This window comes from Sinohyriopsis cumingii, chromosome 5 (assembly GCF_028554795.1).
Source record: "Sinohyriopsis cumingii isolate HCF-2022 chromosome 5, ASM2855479v2, whole genome shotgun sequence".
NCBI lineage: Eukaryota > Metazoa > Mollusca > Bivalvia > Unionida > Unionidae > Sinohyriopsis > Sinohyriopsis cumingii.
In genome coordinates, this window is record NC_142965.1 from 108033285 (window position 1) to 108051703 (window position 18419).

The 18419-nt window shown below is 32.8% G+C and overlaps 2 protein-coding genes across 4 annotated transcripts in view; one reads left to right on the plus strand and one right to left on the minus strand.

The window, feature by feature from the left end:
• The window catches only part of LOC149799961 (motile sperm domain-containing protein 1-like), a 33194-nt gene extending 28180 nt beyond the window's left edge, over nt 1–5014 (plus strand). Inside the window, exon 7 of the mRNA XM_089959462.1 lies at nt 1676–5014. Coding sequence (XP_089815588.1) covers nt 1676–1707 — 32 coding nt within the window. The 3' untranslated portion in view covers nt 1708–5014. The remainder of the gene's footprint in view (nt 1–1675) is intronic.
• A 5146-nt stretch (nt 5015–10160) lies between these two features.
• The window catches only part of LOC149799962 (myosin-VIIa-like), a 104848-nt gene continuing 96589 nt past the window's right edge, over nt 10161–18419 (minus strand). For all 3 annotated transcript variants that reach the window (XM_089959463.1, XM_089959464.1, XM_089959465.1), the window contains one exon: nt 10161–17236. In XM_089959463.1, coding sequence (XP_089815589.1) covers nt 17126–17236 — 111 coding nt within the window. In that variant the 3' untranslated portion in view covers nt 10161–17125. The remainder of the gene's footprint in view (nt 17237–18419) is intronic.

Here is an 18419-nt window from a genome sequence, read left to right on the forward strand (position 1 = left end):
AACGTCTTCCTGTGTGAAAGTCACATTCTAATCCTTTAATTCCGTTTCAGTGTAAACATTATAATCGTAACATATTCTATTCATTGAAAACATGAAAAGAGTCAATCGACTGTCACATCGAAACTCGTGAGTACTTCTATGAGAACCTAATTACATGCCGGCTTTGTTTTGATCAACAACTTGGAAGTGTTTGTTGTATTAAAAAAATCGATTACAAGAGACCTGGGGTGCTGGATTAAGGGTCTTGGAGCTGCCATTGATGTGAAGCAAAACAGTAACATAGACAGCGACGATGATAGTGACTTTGAAGGTTTCAGTGAAACTGATGTCATTAATGCCGAGGCTGTTTGGGAGAAATTCATACAGACTCATGGTCCTGAGATGGACGTTTCTCTTGATGATATGGAGGAATGGAATTGTGCTGACAATGATTGCCCCACAGCTAAATACATGTCAGATGAAACAATAATTAATTCTATAACAAACAAATTTGCAGAAGACAATTCTAACTGGAGTACCACAAGAGTTGAAAGAGATGCAGATGTCGCACCACCTTCCCCCTCTGCACAGGAAGCAGTCAAATCTTTTGATATTGCCATAAGGTGGCTGGAAACCCAAAATGTTGACTACGTAAAGCTCATGCAGTTGAGAAATCTGAGGGATTTTGCTCAACAGCAAACAAACCAAGGAGTAACACACAAAAAAAATAAACTGATTTTTTCAAAAAGTGAATTGATATTTGTCAAGCCTGGCACAAACGGCAAGTATTAACTGGTTCTAATTTATGTTGTTTTAATTTGTAGACCCATTAAATATGTTAGTACTGATTAACCTTTGTTTTTTGTTTTACATTTTACTTCTATCGCAATCAAATCTATCTATCTATCATTCAATTGACACTGTTTCTCGAAAAGAGTTGATCTTTTATATATAAAAAAATGTCTAATTTGGATCAAACAATAAAACTAGAATGAATCCAATTCAACATAAAAATTAGTGACGTAGTACACAGTGTGTGAAGTGGTACACATGTTAAGTGAACGGAAACCATGTGGAATAATGTTTTCAATGATCGCCTCAATATACTGTAATTTATCCTGAAATTAATATTGCTCTATGAGGAAATAATAAACAAAGTACACCATTATGAAGAGATATTTATTCACAGTTAATCTCAGCACAATTATAAGGTGAGTATTCAACACTATAATCTGCCTACCCCCCACCTTTTTTTTTCCTTGATGTCGTCGATCACTTTATTGGTTTTGGGCTTATTTTATAGGTCCCTCAATAACTTGCACCTCACTTATAGTGCTGTCGATGTTTCTGGACCCCGATGTGCACGAGTTATCGAGGGAGTGGTGTATTGCACTCACATGCCCAATAGTATATTAGGAACTGCTTTGTGAACAAATCTTGTACACTCACGTAGTAGACCTTTATGTTTTGGTTGATTAAATTTGTTTCTAAATATTATAGTTCCTGTGTATGTATGCTGACATTATAAAAGTCGAATATAAGAACATTTTGATTGTGAAAATTTTCACTTTCAGATTGAACATGAGTTTCTGGGTGAGAGAGGTTTGAGAATAAGCGGCATGAATCTTCACTGATTGCAATGTTGTTTGTGGTGTACCTTTTTCAGATTGAATATTTTGTACTTTTTTTCTTTCAGGTTTGGTCACCATGCTGATTCTCCATGTTTGATGGCAGTGATCTCCTAGCTTGTATCTCATCAATGCTGTGTGGGTGCAGTACCTGCACATCATATTTTACACAGTACCTGCATTGCATGCTTACAAAATTATCATGTTTGTATGTACTATTAGAAAAGTTATCTACCTTTTTCTTTGCTAGCCACACTGCTTGATGTTCAAGGTGGATTTTGCTTCCTTCCCATGAGGTATACCATATATACACACTTATATGTTGGACACAACTACAGTCTGCATAGACCCAGGTCTGCTGGCGCATGATGCACTGTCAGATCTGGGTCTGTGATGTTGTTTTAAAGGTAATCAGTAAAACAAACAAAATATCCCCTGTTCTGCCAGTGCAGTATGTGATCGCAGATTAGGGTCCATGTTTTTTGAAATTGGACCTGACTTATAAGCAAGTACATATGGTACATGTACTGACGCACATGTACTTAAGAGATGGCTAATGTTTTTTTATGTGGCTTTTTTATCAGTAGTATGGTGTGTACTTAATAAAACGTGCAGGTATTACATCAAATACAGCACCAGCATAGGCATACCAATGTGATATTTTCATATTCTTTTCTCCCATCTTTGCTTAAATATATCTATACCTCATTGATTTTGAGTCAAGAATATGTGTTAGATGCTAGTGAACCATTAATTTCTTTTTATTAAATCTTTTTTTCTTTACCGTGTAGAATTAGTAGTGTATATAAAATACTCTTGCCTTATCATTGTAATTTTATCAAGTTGTGCGAAGTATTTATTAATAAAAGCATGTATTATGTTTGAAGACAACACTGTTTTTAAAGCATTTATTGTGAGCTATTTTATGAACTTAAACACAGATGTACGATCTTTGTACCTGTTATCAGTTGTTGTGTTAGAGGCTAGTAGAACAAATACACCATTTTTGCAATGACAATGTTTGCATTTGCTGTGACTTTGTTAAGAAGAATATCATTTTGTCTTAAATTTTTGTGTTTAAATTTTTTAAAAGTCTTTTAACATACATCACATTATATCTCTCTCATTATAATGCTGTCCGTAGGAGTCACAGATTATTTTACCTCTGAATAAGTACATTCTGTAGATAATTTCACTATTATAAAATTGGATTCATGACTGTTGTACAAGAAACTACGTTATAATGAACAGGGTTTTATGATGAGGGAGTGCTGTACATTTCATAAGATGTTCTGCAGATATATAGATGTATGCATATATCTATATGCTACTATTGTCTTATTCATGCACATTATGGGGGAAAGAACTGAGTTGTCCACTTAATATATACCTGTACAACGGGTCTCTAACCTAAAATTTGGAGGAGTGAATTTTGAAATTTAGAATTTCCACTTAAGTTAGAAAATGTGCAAGGTATTTCCATTGTCTTAATGATAAATCCCAGACATTGTTTTTATTTGTTCATGTACATGCGCATGATATTTACATTTGGATAAATGAATGTAAAAGTTTGTGTTTATTTGTTACAGATAGGTATCATGTGTGCCATGCAACATCATCGATTTCAGAAGAAATATTGGAGAAAAAAATAATCCAACTGAAATAAATTTCAAAACAGAAAAAAAGGGCAAATTAGTGATCTTCATGTTGAAATGATATGTATAGCTGTCGGTTATTCCATATCAAAACAATAATATTGACACATAGATAACAAAATGTCTCATACGATTAGAGTAAAATATAAATGTCTTAAGAATTTAATCATTTTTGTTCTCACCTACTCTAAATTTGTTTTTTTGTCAGATTTTATTAGCAAGTAGTTTAGTTACATGTAATGTTGTAGAGGATTTAGCTTATATAGTCAGTTGTTATAAAATCTATGAAGAAGTTTAATAATATGTATTCTGCAAGCTGTAGTGAAGTTTCGCTAAAATAAATTACAGGAAAGTTGCAAGGGTTTACACCAGTAATACACTTGAACTTTTTTATCATATTGTGATGTCAAAATAAGATGTAGTTATCTAATATAATATCATGGCATGATATTTCACTAGAAATTATGGCAGAGTGGTACAAAGAACTCACATTTACAGATCACTGACATCTCATGTTTGTCTGCATGGGTTCAAAGTTCAGGATAGGCCAGTGTGGGTATGTGAGAAAGCTTGTCAACAGCTTTCCATGTGTTTGTGGTTCTTTGGTGGGTTCTTCCTTATCAGTTATACTGGCTGTCATGTATGGCCTATCATGTACTAAGAAATGGTATTAAACCTACAGCATCACTAAAACGTTTATCAAATATCTTCAGTACATCATAATACAGTATCAGTGACTTAATGCATTATCTCTAAACAGAGTAGCAGATTGTGAGATTTGAGAGAATATTGTGTGAGATCTATTTTTTTTTTATTATTATGGCCATTCATGTGTACTAATTTGAATATGAACAATATTGTTCATATTCAATTTCATAACTACTTTTTGGAATCTGGAAACTCTAATGTTCCATCCCCACCAAACAAATTCCAATATTTGATTGGCTTACATTAAATCACACTGACCAATCAGAGTGATATTTGATTATCTTACATCAAATTACTCTGAGCAATCAGAGGTAGAGTTTCATTTGACTCTAATTATGAAAAATTTTGTTAAATATTTGGGCCAGAACAAGGGACATGTGAAAACTATAAACATGCATGACATACAGTTGATTACATGAAGACTTCAAATTTCCTAACTTCTTTTAGTATTGATGAATGGTTTATTGTAATGTAAGAATAAGCTAATGTGATGCATTTTTAAGATGAGAGTAGGTGGTTTAAGGGTGCCACAGTCAAAACTATGCACAAGTATAAACCAGCAGTAAGTATTATGTGAAAAGGTCAGACACACTGGTAAGTTTGACTGTGTTTCATTTAATGTAATACAGCATGCTGTTCAATATGAATAAAAGATTGTAAAATCAGATAACATCATTGTACAGTTAACATTTACAGTTTCCGTTATATTCTACAATGTAGGCAAAGATATACTGCCTATAAATATAACATTCAAATCAAAGATAAGAAGAATGGTGTGAAATTGTTATATAACATGTATAGATTTTCATTACAGCCCATCATCAGAATTTATTTAAAGTATAATTAGATTCAGATTCATGACTATTCAGTTGTTATAAGTTAATGGATGAAATGCTAATTTCTACAGGCTGAAATATCAATCACTTCATTATCATCTGGTTGTGTGGCACTGTTTTTGTATTGATAAAATGCCAGTATGTGTGCTTAACCATTTGTTTTCCATAGTGCAATAGCTATTTGAAATAAATGTGACTGCAATGTTGACATTCTCTTTGTCCTGTCTCTTTGTATGCCCTTGTCATTTTATTCATCCAGTGTCATATGGTAAAACCAGACCATCCCCTAAGCCTTTTATAACTTGCCTCTATATTTATTCAGTGTCAGAGGGTAAAACCAGACTGCCTTCTATCCCTTTCTTGACTTGCCCCTATATTTATTCAGTGTTGTAAGGTAAAAACAGACTGCCTTCTACTCTTTTCTTAACTTCTTTATTTAACCAGTCATTAGATAGAATAAGACTGCCACTTTCATTATTGGTATGTTTCTGACACTAGCACCTCTTAAAAGGCAAACCTCAATAAACTGAAACCCCCTTTAAAAACACATTTTCAGGTTCTGAATTTTTCTGTCTTTAATTGAATAAGAAGTCTACTATGTTGAAATATGATGGCCATATTGTGAGTTAATCTGCATCATTTTCATTTAAGACCAACTGGACATCATAAGGACTCTTATGACAAAAAAACCCATGTCAAAATAACTTTCCATTTAAGAGGAGTAGCAAAAACAAGATATAAAAAATATCCACCATGTTGGCCATAGTGGACATTTGCACCATTTTAGCTTAAGCCTAACAAGACATTATAAGAAGTCTTTTTGTGATCATATTGGAAATCAAATTGGCACCATTTTTTTAATGATGAACTAGACACTATAATAAGTCATTCAGTGAAAAACCCATGCTTATATGTGATCCTTCATTTAGGAAGAATAGTGATGAGATTTTCAGGACGGCCACTATGGTGGACATATTTAGTGAGAGCAATACCATTTTCATTAACAACCAACCAGACAATACAAGAAGTCTTCTTGTAAAAAACCCATGTTAATATAACTGTCCATTCAGGAGAGTAGTAATAACATTTTCAAGATGGCAGCAGTGGCTGGCAGTCATGTTGGATGTGTGGGTGGCATCTATGGTCATTTATGATCAACTTGACATTAGAAAAGGTCTTTGTGTGAACTCCCAGTGTCAATATAACATTTTGTTCAGATGTAGCAATAGCAATAGTTTTGAAATTACTGCTGTTGTAGCCACATTGAACATCAAATCAACACCATTTTCATTTAGGACAAACTGGACAGTGATATGACCATCTATTCAGGAGGAGTAGTGATAACAAGAGTCTCAAGATGGCCCTCTCAGTGATATAACTATATTCAGGAGGAGTAGTGATAACAAGAGTCTCAAGGTGGCCCTCTCAGTGATATGACCATCTATTCAGGAGGAGTCGTGATAACAAGAGTCTCAAGATGGCCCTCTCAGTGATATATGTACTTTTGTTATTATGTAATTTTGAGAGAGAGACATATGTAACGTGAAGTTGTTTGCATTTAAAACATGCACAATGGAGAGAATGGTGGCATACCTCTATGCTACATTAATGTAATGTGGATGATATTTCTTTGAATATTGTACTTTTGGAAATTGTACATGATTTAAACACACTGCTAACTAAAATGAATGCTCTCTTGTGCTAAAAAATGAGCCTGAATTAGTCTAAAGTAAACTATCCATAGCAGCTATTAAAGTAGGGAAAATGAATTTTGCCAGAAGAGACAATACCAGCTTCTGAAAGTGCAATGAATGAATTACCAAATATATAAAATGTAAAAAAAAGTTATTGGCTTTTTTTAATGCAATTTACCTCTGAAGTTCAGGAAGTGAAAATGACCAAGTGGAGCTAGCACTTTTTTGAAAGGTGCACATCTGGAGTAAGGCCAAGCTGTATACTGTATAACCCATATTACACCCATTAATCATATACCAAAATAAAGGGAATTAAAGGTTCTTTGAATTATACCTAAGATACACAAGGTCCTTTTTAAATAGCCAGTATAACCAGTGAGGAAATCTGGGGAAATTCTTTTTCTTTAAAATCCTAACCCTATGCAAAATATTAAACTTTAGAGTGCCACCTTAAAGAAAATAAAATGTATGCAATTTTTTTCTTCTTCATATAATTATGTATGATCTTATGAATCAAATGGTACATTCATATTGATGTTAAGCATGAAAATAAGCTACTTATGCTTCTTTTGCTCTTGTTTATATAATTTGCCATGAGGCATGTTTGTGTGAGTAGTGACCTTAATTATGGGGAAATTAAAAGTCTTAGAATATAGGAATAGAGTCAACTTAAATTTAAAACTGTTGCAATAAGTAAAAGAAATATATAGTGAAAATGTTTCGTTTCATTTATTTGCAATGAAATTTAAAAAAAAAATGATGTGAAAGTGAATTCGCTTCTTCCATATTAAACAATAGGCAAATATTTTACACTTTGACCTTTATGAACCTGATGTGTTCCACCCCTTTTCAAACTGTAAAGTTCATTGTTGATATCTTAGAAATAATTCTGGCTAGTTTCATGTTCCTGTCATTCAGCATAACATTGGTTGCTATGCTTACAAAATGTAATGTGCATTCTTAAAATAGCTCACTTTTTATCATGGGTGGGGGCTGGACTTGTTAGAGACTCTGACACTCATAAACACTATTCTGTGGGGGGAGATGCAGGAGAATTATTCAAAAGGACTGTTTTGATGCTTGCAACTTAAATGTTCAGCCATAAAATCATAATTAAATCATACAATAATAATACCTATATTCTCTTTATGGGGGCACTCACCAATTATTATGTGTTTTTGAGAGAGTGACATATGTACGGTGAAGTTGTTTGCATTTAAAATATGCACAGTGGAGAGAATGGTGGCATACCTCTATGCTACATTAATGTGATGTGGATGATATTTCTTTGGATATTGTACTTTTGGAAATTGTACATGATTTAAACACACTGCTAACTAAAATGTATGCTCCCTTGTGCTAAAAAATGAGCCTGAATTAGTCTAAAGTACACTATCCATAGCAGCTATTAAAATAGGGAAAATGAAATTTGCCAGATTAGACAATACCAGCTTCTGAAAGTGCAATGAATGAATTACCAAATATATAAAATGTAAAAAAAGTTATCAGCTCTTTTTTATACAATTTACCTCTGAAGTTCAGGAAGTGAAAATGACCAAGGGGAGCTAGCACCTTTTTGGAAAGGTGCACATCTGGAGTAAGGCCAAGCTGTATACTCTATAACCCATAGTACACCCATCAATCATGTACCAAAATAAATGGAAGTAAAGATTCTTTGAATTATATCTAAGATGTACAAGGTCTTTTTTAAATAGTCAGTATAACCAGTGAGGAAAGCCGGGGAAATTCTTTTTCTTTAAAATTCTAACCCTATGCAAAATATGAAACTGTAGAGAGCTACCATAACCATCTATTCAAGAAGAGTAGTGATAACAAGAGTCTCAAGATGTCCCTTTCAGTGATATAACCATCTATTCAGGAGGAGTAGTGATAACAAGAGTCTCAAGATGGCCCTTTAAGGTCAGCATCATGTTCATTTTTAACTAAGTGGACATCATAGGAAGTCAGCTGGTGAAAACTTCATTTTTTTATGACTTTCTGTTCATGAGAAACAATAAAAAATTTTAGATGGCCACAGTGGAAGCCATATTAGACACCAGATTGGGACCATTTAGGGCTATCTAGATACGTGGTGACTATTTTGGATGTCTGAGCAGTACGATTTTCATTTAGGATCAGCTAGATGACTAGTGTGATGACACTTTGTAATGTTTCATTGCAATCTTTCAAGAAGTTTAGGAGGAAAAAGGATAATAAACTTGTGCTAACAGGAAGATGGATAGATGACAGACAAATCAACTATCCCAGAAGCTCTTCTGTTCTATGACTACTTGAGCTAAAAAAATACTCAACAGAATTTGACAGGACTAACAAAAAACATTATGCATAAAGGCTTTCAAATTTTTACAAATGATGCCAATCCCCCATCAAATATAGCCACCATGTCTAAAAATAAACAAATCTTCAAATGACTTAATAAAAAACCCTTAACAGAACCTGACCAAATCTAGCATATTAGTCACTTTTAAAATTATATCACTGATAGAGACTCAACATCAAATAATCCTGCCATTACTAAAACAATAAAAGCATCAAAATTGGACCAAATTTGAAAACATTCTTGATTTGAGAACTTTTCAATTTGTTACAAATATGCCAATCCTCCTTAGAATATGGCATCTGTTACTAAAAATAGAAAAGCCTCTAAACAACTCTTTGTCAAAAAGCACTGGACAGAATTTGACCAAACTGGACATCCTGGCATAAAGGCGTTAGAAAATTGGACAAATAATGTTGATCTGCCATCAAATATGGATGATGATTCAAAACATAGAAACTTTTAAACAATTATTTTAAAAACATATTCAATGACCAGCATTGGAAGAAATATTGACACAAGGCATCCTGCTGGCTAACATTTCTTTGTAAACTGCTCTTACATTTGATTTGTAGACCTATATCAGACAGGTGAGAGAATTCAGGCTTCTTGGGACTATTGTTGAGAATATGCAATGCCCACAAAATTAAATCCACTGTAAGAAAGAAAAATGTCTTATCTATTGGGTGTTAACGTGAACACTGTGACCCAAAAATGTTTAACTCCATTAAAATCATCTGTTCACCCCCAACCCATACAATTTTATCCCCATCAGTATTTCTTTTAATTACCCGTGTGTTCAGTCTCCTGTGTGCATGTGTTTTCAGTTGTATTACATAACACATTGTTATACCAATATTCATTTTAATCTAGAAACCATCTAATTTGACATAATAGTACCTCTGCTTGTGTCTGACTATGGATAGACAACACTTATCATTGCAAATGCCAGTTCTGGAGATTGAATCCAGGACTGAAGAGGTGCAAAGCAGGTACCATAACCACTTCAGTATACAATCTTTCTACTGCTATATACTTCACGGGTGCCATGCAGTATGTCCTTTTAATAAAAATGATATAAGATAGAGTGCGATATAAACATTTACTGAGACATACTATTATTAGTAGTTGTAGAGTTAATGACATATTAGCACAAAACTGGCTCTATGGCATTGATTAAAAGTAAATGTCTAAAAATGTAAATAGAAAGAATTGCACACAAATTACATGAATTGAAATGCAGTCGCTAGAATGGATTAACAGTAAGGGAAACCTTTGCACAATAAAAAGGAGTCAAACTCTGAAGAAAAAAGCACAAAGACTTCATTATTTATATTTTTATTAGGTGCAGTTTATATATCAACATAAAAAGATAACATTTATATCTGATTTATGTGAATAAATATCAGATCTCAATCTTCTGAATCAACATTTATGTATTGTTTTACTTTTTACTGGTAATAGTATTTCCCTGACAAGCAGACACCCAATATTTTGATTATAATGCTTTCACATACCAAATATACATTCATAAATTTACAACATTTTTTTAATAATAAGCCCCCCTTGACATCTACAAAATGAATACACATGTTTATCAAAGAAAGCCTTATTTGTCCAATTACTTTTTTTGGCCCCTCCCCCACCTCTCCATCCATCCCCATGAGAAATAATGTACATCTTTTTAAAAAAAAAAGCATATATAAAAGCATTTGTGATGATCCAAAGATTGATGTAGCTAAATACAGTTTGATGGAGGGATACAAATATTTTTAAAAAACGTGTTTTGCCAGATGACTACAAATAATTATGCAGACTATATAGTACACATGCATAGAGTTGATGATATACATATTTCTTATGCTGAAAGACACAAACATTGAATAACTGTGATCCAGTAAATAATGTAAAGGCAAACCTGTGAATAACAGCCTTTAAGTAAACTGGATAATATATTGTTTTGAACAGGTGGTATATGCAGGTAATTAAGGAATTACAAGTGTGCTGGAATGGTATTTATCACCGAGTCATATTAATTATGATCTATGTACATGGGTTGATTTTATGTACCGTATAAACCTGATTGTAAGTCAGATTTAATTGTAAACATAAACTACATAAACGTTCCTGTTTCTTATTAAAATCTGTACTGACAGTGAAAACTTGTATAATGATCATGTGGGTATATTTGAAATCTTTATTAATAGTAAATACTTTAACAGTATAATTAAAAAATGTAAAGTATAGGGAAATGATAATCAGTGTACACTGTACGAACACTAAAATTTCAAAAAGAAAAGAATGGAACAAAATCATAAAATAAAATTAGATTCTAGATTAATATTAAAACCTTTAATTATCTGCATGTACATGGAAAACTGCCTTTTCCAACCTACAAGTTAAAACACTGGCTGACTTTTCCTAAATAAATTTCAAAATGCTGGCTACAGTTTTCTAAATAAATGTCAAAATGTGGGCTATATTTTTCTAAATACAAGTCAAAATATGGCACTTTAGATCATTACCAAGAAATTTGTTATTTAATGCAAACTTAGACATGCTTAGAAAAAGAAAATTAAATTTTTCAGGATGAAACTTTTTCTGTCTAAAAATGGAAATTAAATTTCAGGAAGTTATGGAATTGCATGAGAAGCTTGAACAAGATGAACAAGGCATTGCAGATCTAGAGCTGCCATAATATACAAATCTTGCCACGATATATTGTAGGGACTTCAGACCCAGAGCAGTTATCATTTATACAATTACAAATCTTGACACGATTTATTGCAAAGATTGCAGACCTAGAGTGGTTATGTTGTATATGATTAAAAGCCATGATGTGATTTATTTTTCATGATTAAAAAAACACCAGGACTGCTATGTTGCTAAATTTTCTACTGCTAAAAACTCAGACGGTACTGTACCATATATACCTGAATATAAGTTTAGTCCAACTGCAAAAAAACAACATGGACCCTGATCTGCTATTGCATAATGTACCAGCCAATCAGAATCTATGCTATTTGTTCTACTTATTATTCCTAACAAACTGCATAGACCCCGATCTGCTGATACATTATGCAACTACAAATCCAATTCTGTGTAGTTGCCATTTGGACTAAGCCAATAAGTGAGTAAATATGGTAAATCAATGATAAATTTGACTGAAAGGGATACACATCAAAATACTCATAGGTGAAAAGAAAACTTATTTACTTAGTTTTCTGTATTAATATAGAAAGTATTTTTTATTACAAAAATTCTTTGATGTAAAAATCTGTAATTTAAATTTTCACAGCTCATAAAATTCAGAAATGTCTAGAATGGTCAGTAAATCACGTCTAAACTACCATTTAACAGTGTAATTCATTTGAAATGCAAATAGCATTCAAAATGGATGATAATAAGTGATTTGATTATACTTATATTATGCCCATTATTCTACTGTAATTGTAACGTGTCTTGAAGATGTACTAGTCTGTCCATATGCAATTGTACGGTACATACATACTTTTTTCTCCAAAATGCAAAACAATGAACTTAAACAAAATTGCTAAAAATAGTCATTTGCAACATAAAATCTGTTCTATTAAACCCTAAAATATATATATTTACAGACTATTGACATAACTAAAAATCATGTTGCCATGGTTTATGAATGTCTGTCCAGAAGTTCATCCATTTTCTAGTGTTAAAAATCAGCTAAGGACTTGCATTTAGATAATTTGCATGGAGACTTGCTTGAAGAGTGACAACTTATAATGCATGGCTTTTAACCTGGCAATACTGCATTAATAGTTTTCTTGTGTGTAATGATGTGATTTAAAATTTCATATTTACTCATTAGAATGCTTAGTCAATTGTTTTTCATCAGTATTCCTATTTGTTATGCATGTGGACAGGCATCTATATATATCTCAGGCATGTACAATCCTCAAGGTTCTCACTGGGCAACACACTATCAATTCTGACTGAGCACAACATTCCAATGATACAACAAGCTAAAGCAAAATACTTCCTTGTCACAGCTGTGTGAGTACACTTGTACACCAGTCTGTTTCAGAAATTAGCTACAATACATATGCATGTTGCCAGTTTGCTGGGATGACTGGTGTTGCTTATTTCAGTCAAAGATATACTTTGAAACAGTATTTCTCAATGAAGCAGACCATATTTCACAGTGTAACAACAGTGAAGTATACATACAAATTGTGCCTTCATTTTTCTTTAACACATGTCATATGTGCAATTTTGTGATCAGTTATTTGGTTTGAGAATTTGGCTAATTTTGGAATGTGCTTAGAACTTACTTACCAGATGTCAATTATAATCATACATTTATCATTAAAACTGTCAGAGTAGCTTCTACTATGCTAAATATGAATTGATTAAAAGTAACATTGCAGATTTCTTTGTTGGGCAGCTTTATGTTTCCAAGGTCCCTGTATTTTAAACTTACTGAGTTCTACAGTCAGAGTGATTCTATTATATAACATTATTAAGTATATTTATAATTATGAAACAGATGTTCAACACAATGTTCAAGTTTTCTTAATTAAAAATTACAAATATATGTTTCTTTTATCAAACATGATTAAATTTTTTGATTCCATTATGATAACATTTCTATCATATCCTTGTGTATTGTAATATTGTAATATTGTAACATTGAGATCAGCCATGATCAACATGGTTGTCCTTCATCATAATGCACAAAATATATAAGAATTCAGAAGATATATTTCTAAATAAATTATTCAAGTGCCAGTTGATTGGCTTCAAACACTTCATGAATATAAATAACTTCCAACATTTAAAAATCCCATAAACATGTGTGGATCCACGATATTTCAATGGGGGAGGAGCCAAAAACAGACCATTTGTTTTCCTCAAAATGGTCACCTTTCTCTGTTTTAAATTGATTTTTTAAAAAAATTTCTTCACTAGAAAAGGGAGTAGAGGTTCAGATGACACTCTGGCTCCTCTTGGCCCCACTATGTAGGTACAGTATGGATAAGACCAAGCCTGACTCTCTCTTGCATTTAGATAATTTGAATGGAGACTGTTGCTTCAAGAGTCACAACCTAATTTACATGGCTTGTATACTGGTCATACTAGATTAGCAGTATTCTTGCATGTAATGATGGGATTTAAAATTTCATATTTACACATTAGAATGCAGAATCCATTGTTTTTCAATTTTTTAATTGAATGTTTTTAATTTCCTTCAGTTGATCCTCTGGATCCACTCTGAAACTTAATAACACCAAACTTGACTCTCTCAACTGTACTCTATATTCAAACTTGACTCTCTCAATTGTACTCTGTATTCAAACTTGACTCTCTCAATTGTACTCTGTATTCAAACTTGACTCTCTCAATTGTACTCTGTATTCAAACTTAACTCTCAATTGTACTCTATATTCAAACTTGACTCTCTCAATTGTACTCTGTATTCAAACTTAACTCTCAATTGTACTCTATATTCAAACTTGACTCTCTCAATTGTACTCTGTATTCAAACTTGACTCTCTCAATTGTACTCTATATTCACTCTGCATACATTATGTTATCAATAGGTATGCATTACTAGGTCTTTGCCAAGTAAACATGTGTATATAATAACAACAGATTTTAGGTTTCTGTATAATTACAAACTGCTTACTGGAAGAATCCAGAAGTTTTAATGGGGCTATTTATTTAATTATTTAATTTTGTGCAACATTACTAACATTAATTGACATAAAAATTATCATAACACAACATTATTAAGAAACAAAGTAACAAGGATTGTTGATGTTGTTGTTGTTGGGTTTAACGCTTTTTTACAGCACACAATAGGCTATACATGGCAGCCAGTAATAATGGTGGAGGAAGAATCCAGGAAAAACCCCAGAAAGAACCACCAACCAAGAAGCTAGTGGCCACAGTAACAAGGAATTCTTACACTTTATAGAACACTATTTTTCAACACATGATAGGCTATACATGGCGGCCAGTATTAATGGTGGAGGAAGAACCTGGGAAACCCCCCAGAAAGAACCACCGACCCACGAGAAGCTACTGGCCACAGTAACAAGGAATTCTTACAGTTTATAGATAATACAAATGTAACTTTATTTTATTTAAGCATCTAGAAATAAGTAAATAAATAAACAAATCAATAAATTATTATTTAACCTATATTTATATCATATAAAATATGTTACTTATATATGTATATAATCAGCATGTAAAAGATACCTACATATTTGTATCTTGTTAAAAGAAAAACTTTTGGTCTCATCTGTGATAATAAATAATTGGTGTTAAAAAAACATGTTTATGTTTTATGATACTGTTTGTTCTGATATGCCTTCATACTTTTGTATCAAAAACATTTTAGTATATTATTTGAATCAATTATATAAATGTATTTTTAGTTAGCACAAGGGTCCCTGGGTGGCCTTGTCATCTAAAGCACTTGCTTCTGTGGATCACTGTCATCACAGCTCTGTCAACATAGGTTTGAGTCTTGGGCAAAGCCATTGTGGGTATGTGAAAAAGTTTGCCAGTAGCTTCCCTTCAGTTGATGGTTCTTACGTGGGTTTTCCCAGATTCTTCCTTCACCATTTATACAAGCTGCCATGTATAGCCTATCATGTGCTGAATAATGGGGTTAAACCCACGACAATGACAGTAGACACATAATTAACATTATGAGCTAAATGATGGATTATCAAAAAAAAGAAAGAATGGGGAAAAAACTAGCGTATCCTAATTAACAAAGCCATTGCATTTTTTTATTTGTTAAAACATGGTTTGACCTATAACATGGTTTGATCTATAACATGGTTGGGTTCTATGGATCCCAACCACAGTATTGTAGTGGAGTCACACTGTATTTACAAAACATTTGTACTTTTCAATGCATTTTGCAATGTTTTATATTCAACCTGGGCTGCAGCTGGAGGTAGGAGGTATTAGGATACTTGTTTCATGACCTTCCATCATTGCCAACTAAACAGATCTTTGCAAAGCCTGGAAATTATCTGAGGATAAAGGTGGTGGTACTCATTTTGAAAAACAGTAGTGGACTTACACTAGTGGTTTCAGACCCCTACCCAATTCCAGGCAGATTTGGATATCCTATTACAGACAGGTTTTTGCACCCCATTCTAGACAGATTTAGACATCCCATTACAGGTAGGTTTGGACACCCATTCCAGACAGATTTGGACATCCTATTACAGACAGGTTTGGGCACCCCATTACAGACTGGTTTTGATACCCCATTCCATACAGATTTTGACATCCTATTACAGACAGGTTTGGGCAACCCATTCCAGACAGATATTGATATACCATTACAGACAGGTTCTGACACCCCCATTAAAGGTTGATTCTGACACCCCATTCCAGACAGACACTTTGATTCTCTATGTCAGTAAGGTTTTAAATAATCCAACAAAAACACCTAGAAAATATAACATCTTGTGATTTTTGTTAGCTGTTTAAATTTTTATATACAATTTAGGGTTTAGAGTGAAGACATTCAGAGGCACCATGAGGGGAAACCACAAACTTGATATACAATGCACTGGAATGTATCTATTGTTACATAAACAAATTCTTCATTCATATTGACAAACCATCTTAACTGTACTATGTTATATCATAATCCACTTATTCTGACATCAGGCCTGTGTATGGTAAGCTGTGAGATCTGAAATATTTTAGTAATTTAAATAATTATTGAATCTTTCATGGGTTGTTTGAGCTTGGATTTGACAGCTTTCTAGCCCATTACTGGCTATATCACATTAGGAAATGTAAGTCACATGAATAATCCCAAAGACACATCAAGGCAGCTGATTCAGACTGGCCAAGACAGGTATCAAACCCACAACTCTTGGATTACAAGTCTAATTCTCTACCAAGTGAGCTACAATAACCAATAAAGTGATATATAGTTATTCTGATATTTGTATTCAAATAAATCCACCTGGTCTTTTTTGTCACAAGTTTGATTCAAAAGTATTAATTATTATAGAAGTCTATGGAACTTTTCAATGTAGGAGTTCACTCACACACAAACACATTAACACACACATTAAGCATATATAAATGTAGCTTGGAACTAGCCTTTTTGCAAACAATAAATGGTCCTGTTTTCATGGTACAGGTCATCACATGTGTAACAAATGTAACAAATTGATGTATGTACATCAGTAATCTGGTTGTAAATGGCAGACAGTTTTCCAGTGTTTATTCATATCAACCAGAATCACAAAATGATATCATATTTTCAGCAGCTTGATTCTCCACTGATGAGGCCTACGTAAGCTGGCTTCTTCTGCATTTGAGAGTTCATGATCCAGGCAACATGGGACATGATGATATCATCCATATTGTGGCCCTGTTATTAAATTAAAAAGAAAAAGGCTTAGAAATGCAACAGATAAGTCAGTGTCAATGCATCAAAAAGACATCATGGTTTGGTTGGATGAAGAAATAAATAAAAACAAATAGACAAGTCAAAATGTAATGACTGCAATAAAATATTAATCTTCAGGCAATACCTTTAATTAAAATATGAATGATGTTACAGCAAAACATTGAATTTTTACTCCTTGTACATACTATATTTACCCCCATATAAGTTGAGTTCAATGCAAACACAGATATCTGATCTACCACTGCATAATGCGCCTGCAGATCAGGGTTTATATTGTTTGTTCTACTGACAAACTGCATAGAACCAGAGCTGCTAGCACATTATGCAATGGCAGATCTCGGTCTGTTCACTTTGCAATTGTGCTCAACTTAAAAGTGAGTACACACAGAATGTGTGATATTTTCCAAGCATCAGTCTGCATGGTCTGGCAAAAGGAATAATTTTCTGCAAGATTTATTCTTTTTCATTGATATGTATGTGTCATACGGTTTGCTCTTATAAAAATCCTATAATTTTTTCATAAGAAAAATTTCATTGCTATAAATTTTGTGTGCTTTTCTTGCAACATAAAACTTTAGAAAATAATTTGTATTTCTAAATTTATGTCAATACTGATGAAAAATCACCAATAATATTTCCTTAGTGAAAAAAAAAAGAATAATAATCCATCATAATATTCATTGGCATGAAATATGGAAATTCCACTCTTGGGATTAGAATCTGACAGCAGGAATTTTGCAAAGTCTCATTTCTGCCTACACAAACTGGTCCTAAATTTCTGATAAACATGCTCTCATAAAAAAAAGTTTTATGGTTAAACACAATTTTCAGGGTTATAAATTAATCTACATTACATGCCCTTGATGACATACCATCACTACCAGCAATGCAATTAACAGTTTTAGACTATTAAAAACAAATAACTTCTTCAATTTTTTAATTACAATGTTGCATGAATAACAAAAAAATTAAACATACATGAATTTTAATGTTTGTTGAAACTTACCTTGTTCAAAATCAAGTTCACTGTGCACCTAATAAGGAACACTGATGTTGTTTTGATTTTGGTAAGTAAATAATGCATAATTAATATTTCTTTATGAGAGTGGGTTAATATTAGGATCATTATCAGTAGATGTAAACA